The sequence below is a fragment of the Macrobrachium rosenbergii genome, chromosome 16, assembly GCF_040412425.1.
Source record: "Macrobrachium rosenbergii isolate ZJJX-2024 chromosome 16, ASM4041242v1, whole genome shotgun sequence".
Lineage (NCBI taxonomy): Eukaryota > Metazoa > Arthropoda > Malacostraca > Decapoda > Palaemonidae > Macrobrachium > Macrobrachium rosenbergii.
In genome coordinates, this window is record NC_089756.1 from 6869677 (window position 1) to 6876745 (window position 7069).

Below are 7069 nucleotides of genomic sequence, written 5' to 3' on the forward strand. Positions count from 1 at the left end.
GGTGACCCTGCGGCAACCACCAGAGACTCAGCATCAAGACAGTACCTGACAGGTACCCACTGCTTCCAAGTCCCGGTCGCAAAGGAGGACAGAAAAAACGGGCATTATCACCCCCTTCGGCACATACACCTTCAACTACAGCTGCTTTGGCCTTAGGAACTTAGGTGCAACCTTCCAACGTCTGATGGACAAAATCCTGGGCAACCTACCCTTCTGTGTTGTCTATGTTGATGATATACTGATGTTCAGCCCCAACATCTAACAATACATGAGAGACGTCAGGTGGGTCCTGCAAATACTTAAAGAAAATAGATTTATTGTCTGAAAAGACAAATGCGAATGGGCAAAACCAGTGGTGGACTTCCTGGGCCACCAAATTAGGCCCAGTGGTGTCAAGCCCCACCCAGCAAAGGTTCAAGCAATCACTGACTTCCCAAAACCAGCAACCATCAAAGCAGTCCAAGAATTCATGGGAATGATTAACTATTACCACTGTTTCATACCCAACCTTGCTGAAATAATGGCCTCAATATCTGATTGTTTATAAGAAAAACCTAAGAAACTATGTTGGTATGAAAAACAAGATAAAGCCTTCACACTAGCTATAAAAGCAATCACCTCTGCTGCCATACTAATCTTTCCTTTACCACATAGGTCCCTCACCCTAACAATGGACGCAAGTAGCACAGCGATGGGAGTGGTACTCGAACAAGACAGACGATGGCCGTTGCCTGTTGGCATTTTTTAGCAACAAGTTATCGCCAGCAGAACAAAAGTACTCCACGTTCGATCAAGAGTTACTGGCAGTCCACATAGCCATCCGCCACCTCCGGCACATGCTAGAAGGATGACAATTCGTGGTGCAGACAGACCACCAACTGCTGGTACACACCTTCACCGAAAGTGGAGATAGGTGGTCAGCAAGACAGCAGTGTCACCTATCACTGATAGCAGAACACTTCTGCACCATCAGATAGTGCTCCTCCAACAATGTGGCAGACGCTTTTTCCCGAATTCCATCAACACTGTCCAGATCGGGATATCATGTCCCGAAATAGCATCGGCTCAGAAGGATGATGTGGATCTACAGCGACTTCGGCAGGAGAACCCCGCCCTCATGTGGAGCGACCTATCCATCAGTGACGGAGAGATGACCATCGCCAATGAGATGAGTAACGGACGCCCTCACCCATACCTACCGCTAGGGTTGAGAAAGAAAGCCTTCAACCTCACTCACAACCTGTCCCACCCATCAGGCAGATCCACCAGCCGAACCTTGTTGGAGTGGTACATCTAGTGGGTAATGAAAGTGGACATCAAAAAGTGGGGAAGAGAATGCCTCCCATGCCAAACATCAAAATTAACGAGGCACACAGAGACGGGGATAAAAGACTTCTAGACAACACAGCAACGACTGGCCCACATCCACGTCAACATTGTGGGACCCCTGTCCCCCTCCAAGGGGTAACGTATCTCTTCATGATCATCGACAGGAACACCAGATGGCCAGAAGCAATACCTGTAAGGCAGCAGACAACAGAATTATGTGAAAGCACTAATAGACTGAGTCAGCAGGCATGGATTACCACAGTACAAACAAGTGACAGAGGAGCTAACTTCACCTCCACCTTATGGAGCGGCCTCGCCGCCAGCCTCGGGACAAAACTCATTCACACAACAGCACAGAACCCAGAAGCAAATGGCATGGTGCCTCCCTTAAATCAGCACTCAGCGCCAGATGTCAAGGTGAGAGTTGGAGAAAGGAATTACGGTGGGTCTTGCTGGGATTAAGAACAACCCTGCACGCAGCATTAAACACACTGCCAGCAGAAGCACTTACGGTCAAGCGTTGACAATACTGGTAGACGGTTTTCAAATGTCCATAGAGCACTGGAAAACATCATGCCAGGGAAGACAACATAGGACGCAGCAAGAAAAGAATATGTCCCTGAAGACCTTAAAACAGTAAAGTATGCGTTCATAAGAACAGACGCATACAAGCGCCCCCCGTGTCCTCTCTCCAGCCTACTCGGGACCAAACAGCATACTACAATGCAGAGAGAAGGCATATCAGCTGACGGTGGATGGAAAAATCACCTGGGTCTCCACCAACAGATTAAAACCAGCCTATATCCCAGACTGCAACACACTCACCTAGGCTTACTTTTGGGAGGGGTGGGGAAGTACTATGGGGTCCAGAGCCGCCGCCAGGACCATCAGGCCATCCTCGCTTCAAAACAAAAATCTACTTGACACACCAAGACTCGCAGAAAACACAGATCCAGCGCTCCTGATTCAAACAATCTTTTATGCATATTTCAGAAGATACTTTATGTCCTTGTCAGAACTGTAATTACTAAAGTATATACGGCATTGCAAGCTTTCTAACCATATGTATTTGAAATCTCTTCCTAATTTGTATTCAGGTGTGAGAAAACACATCTGACTGTATAAAGACGACGTCCCTCTATTTTCCTCTAATGTTAAATGCTACTTTTCTGCTCGCAAGAGTTCTTGACCAGTCAGAGATTTTGTGTTAATAAATTAGAATACCTTGAATCTGTTACTTACTCACCGCCTCGTTATAGGACCATTCGTGTATAAAATGCCTTTCAGAATTTAAAAAAAAATGTAAATAAAACAAAATAGTCGAGCTATATAGCACCAAACGTCTGGCAATCTGTTTCGAATCTCCATAAACCTATGCTGATAACACGAAATAGGTTTCAGCTTTTCGCAGTGTCAAAAGCGTCCAACATATACTCGCAGATGGGTCAAGGTTATAGGTGCTGAATTATCATCAGTCGTTCGAAAGTCAAAATCTGTTCTGCCAAATATTGCCAAAAAGTTTACTTACTAGTACGACGTAAGGTAAATTTTAATAATTTTACATCAGCAACGAATATAAACGAACTGCAAAGGAAGTTAACGTGAAAAGGGGACATTTCTTTAATAAAGCAGCAAGCGTATTTCTTGTCAAAATTGTTCCGCCAAATATTGCCAAAATGTTACTTACTACGACATGAGGTAAATCAGCACAGAATATGAACAAAATGCAAAGGAAGTTAAAGTAAAAGGGGACAGTTCTTTAATGAACAAGCGAGAGTATTCCTTGTCGAAAGAAGACGAACTTTTCTTAAAGCGATAAGAGGTGAACCCGTGGCTCTGACGTACCAGCCATTGATAAAAAAAAAAAAAAAAAACCTCCGCAGGTGGCGCGAAAAGCCATTTATTTAAAACCCACACAATGAACTTTTAGTTAAGCACCCAAGTGTGCCATTTCCCTTCTATTATCCAAAATCTAGAAGGGAAATGGCACATTCAGGTGCTTAACTAAAAGTTCATTGAGTAGGTTATTAAATAAATGGCTTTTCGCGCTGCCTGCGGACGTCTTTTTTTTTTTTTTTATTAATGGCTGGTGAGTAAGAGTTCACCTCTTGTCGCTTATAAGAAAACTTTGGCCTCTTTTGAAAAGAAATAAGCTTACTTGTCATTAAAGCAATGTCCCCTTTTCACGTTAACTTCCTTTGCATTTTGTTCACATTCTGTACTGATGTAAAATGTTTGGATAACTGCTTAAAATCTACATGATATGTACCTTTACCGGAACCCCTCTAGGAATGGAATGGAATGGAATATAAAATTTAGGCCAAAAGCTAAGCGCTGGGACCTATGAGGTCATATTTGCGATGATTTATTTCTGTTTACTTATTTATTTTTTTTCTGATTTTTTGTCTAACATATATGCACTATACGGTATGAAAGGTTTGTGAAAGCTGATTGGTATCCCAGGCTTGTTCTATGCGAATGTTTGTCTAATAATAATAATAATAATAATAATAATAATAATAATAATAATAATAATAATGCAGAAACAAATCCACAGTTTTGTATAGGTACAAATCTATTTAAAAATAAAAATAACCATAAATATATTTCAACCCATACTTAACAGTGGATTTGTTTCTCCATTTTAAGACATGCTACTATGAGTACTTTTCAGATAATAATAATAATAATAATAATAATAATAATAATAATAATAATAATAATAATAATAATAATAATAATAATAATAATAATAATAATAATTATTATTATTATTATTATTATTATTATTATTATTATTATTATTATTATTATTATTATTATTTCACGAAAAGTCCTCTCTTTTAATGCCAACTAGTCAACTTTCGAACGCAACTCGAATATCGGTGATTTTCTTATAAAGCGCAAAAATTAAACACTGCTTTTTACAAAAAGCTTGAATGAAAAACTTACAAAATAAACACTTTTAAAAATGTGTTCTTAACAGTCTCTGGTGAGTATGCTTCATGGTTAAAGCCACTTCAATACTTTCAGCAGTCGAGGAAGAGACGCCACGCTTACTTGAAAAAATTCACTACTCTCTCTCTCTCTCTCTCTCTCTCTCTCTCTCTCTCTCTCTCTCTCTCTCTCTCTCTCTCTCTCACACATATATAGAGAGGAAAAGGGAAAGTGAAACTGCATAATATTCATGCTACAAAAATGGGCTTATTGATGAGTAAGGTTGAAATAGAAACCAAAAGATAATACTTCCAAATTATTATTTAAATCTTCTCTACCATGATTCAGCTCCTTGAAGATGCCCAATCTTTCATTCTCATTTTTTTTAGTGTAAAGGGGGAAGGCAGGAAAGGGGGGTGAGAAGATTCACCCCATAGTATGATTCCTGTTTACTTTCCTTCCCTTCCTAAGTTTGTGACCATCTTTTCCACATTTTTTAAACTTTTCCTTTTACTAAGAAAGAGGGGAGAGGGAAGGTGGGACGGTGTTTGGAGGGGATGGGGGTAATGGGGGGAGGGTTGTGTACGGATTGTAGCAGTCTTACGTTTTTTTTTTACTCTTTTCAATTTATTGCTGAAGAGAGTAGAAGATAGGTGGGGGAGGGAGGGGAGAGAGGTGTTGTAGCATCCTATACAACTTTTTATTTCAATCTTCTAGTGAGAGAGAGAGAGAGAGAGAGAGAGAGAGAGAGAGAGAGAGAGAGAGAGAGAGAGAGAGAGAGAGAGAAGGATAAGGGCCAGGGAACTGTAACCTCTCCTTGCATTTTCCAGTCTTCCCTTTCACAGGAATGAGTGGGGGTGGGGGAAGGACACGAGAGGAGGACAGAAAGAAAGGGGGCTAATGGTAGTGGTGTGGGTGTGGATGGGTGGATGGGGTGTGGGGTGTGGGTATGTGAGTGGGTGTGGGTGAGGGGGTTTAGGTGAGGGTGTGGGTTTTGGGGTATTTAGGGGTGGGGTTGGGGCGTAGGTGTGGGGTATGGGTGTGGGTAGGGGTGTAGGTGTGGGGATGTGGGTGGGGGTGTGGGGTTTGGGGTATTGAGGGGTGGGGTGGGGCGTGGGGTATGGGTGAGGGTGTGGGTTTTGGGGTATTGAGGATGGGGTGGGGGTGTGGGGTATGGGTGTGGGTTTTGGGGTATTGAGAGGTGGGGGTGGGGGCGTGGGTGTGGGGAATGGGTGGGGTGTGGGTTTTAGGGTATTGAGGGGTGGGAGTGGGGTGTGGGGGTATGGGTGGGGAGTGGGTTTGGGGTATTGAAGGGTGGGGTGGGGCATGGGTGTGGGGGTATGGGTGGAGGTGTGGGTTTGGGGTATTGAGGGGGGAAGGGCGTAGGTGTGGGGTACAGGTGGGGGTGTGGGTTTGGGGTTATTGAGGGGTGGGGTGGGGGCGTGGGTGTAGGGGTATGGGTGGGGTGTGGGTTTTGGGTTATTGAGGGTGGGGTGGGTGTGGGGTATGGGTGGAGGTGTGGGTTTTGGGGTATTGAGGGGTGGGGTGGGGTCGTAGCTGTGGGGGTATGGGTGGGGGCATATGTGTGAGGGTACGGGTGAGGGTGTGGGTTTTGGGGTATTGAGGGTGGGGTGGGGGTGGGGTGGGGGTGTGGGTTTTGGGTATTGAGGGGTGGGGTGGGGGCATGGGGTGTGGGGGTATGGGTGGGGTGTGGGTCTTGGGGTATTGAGGGGTGAGGTGAGGGCATGGGGTGTGGGGGTATGGGTGGGGTGTGGGTCTTGGGGTATTGAGGGGTGAGGTGAGGGCATGGGTGTGGGGGTATGGGTGGAGGTGTGGGTTTTGGGGTATTGAGGGGTAAGGGGGTAGGGGTGGGGTGGGGTGGGGTGCAGGCGTGGGTGTGGGGTATGGGTGGGGCTGTGGGTTTAGGGGTATTGAGGGGTGGGGTGGGGGCGTCGGTGTGGGGTATGGGTGGGAGTGTTGGTTTGGGGTATTGAGGGTGGGGTGGGGTGTGGGGGTATGGGTGGGGGTGTGGGTTTTGGGGTATTGAGGGGTGGGGGTGAGGGCGTCTGTCTCTTCTTGGGGGTAAAACCAAAGGGGAAGAGTCTTACATAAATACAATAAGTATGTTAATTTTTTCATACATACCAATATCACGCACTCCACCCCCAAAACATCTGAAGAGTTGCAATGAACGACATCCTGAAAGCAAGGAGGAACACTTACTTCTCTCTCTCTCTCGCTCTCTCCCCCTGAGCACCCAACCCCTGCAACACACGCCAGGTTGAAATAACATCTCTAGTCTCTTCCCCACACACACACACACACACACACACACACACGCATTCACATAATCCGGGCCATTATATCTCTCCCGTAGGGCCACAGGGGAGTGAGTGCCACCGAGTTTTGCTGGCTGGCACTCGCAAAGGAATCGCTTCTCCCCCGCGTTCCATTTTTCAAGTGCCAGAAACAGCACATGCACGAGAATGACCTCCTGCATATGTTAGCGTTTATACTGTCAGCTTTTTTGTTTTCAGTTTTTGTACCTCGAAGAGTTTATTCTATTCCTTGGAAAAAGAGTGGACGTGAGGAAATGGTGCCCTCTCTTGTTTGCCGTGATGTGCGTCTGAAAAACTCCTGGGAGTTTTTATTTCTTGGTCGAATTTTTAAAATCTTTTAAAGAGTTTTGATTTCGTTCAATACTGTCCGGTGAGTTTTGCTTTTATCTGGATCGATTTTTGATCTTATTTTGGATCAAGTTCTGGTTTTGTTCAATACTGTCGTGCGAGTTTTGTTATTACAT

General features: G+C 44.8%; 1 protein-coding gene across 1 annotated transcript; it reads right to left on the minus strand.

Moving 5' to 3' along the window:
• Positions 1 to 5105: 5105 nt before the first annotated feature.
• On the minus strand, positions 5106 to 6766 carry LOC136847521 (uncharacterized). The gene is made up of 3 exons (XM_067119262.1): positions 6606 to 6766; positions 5862 to 6341; positions 5106 to 5823 (listed from the first exon to the last, which is right to left on the minus strand). The coding sequence occupies exons 1-3, from the start codon at positions 6764 to 6766 to the stop codon at positions 5106 to 5108; spliced, it is 1359 nt and encodes a 452-aa protein (XP_066975363.1).
• Positions 6767 to 7069: the final 303 nt, after the last annotated feature.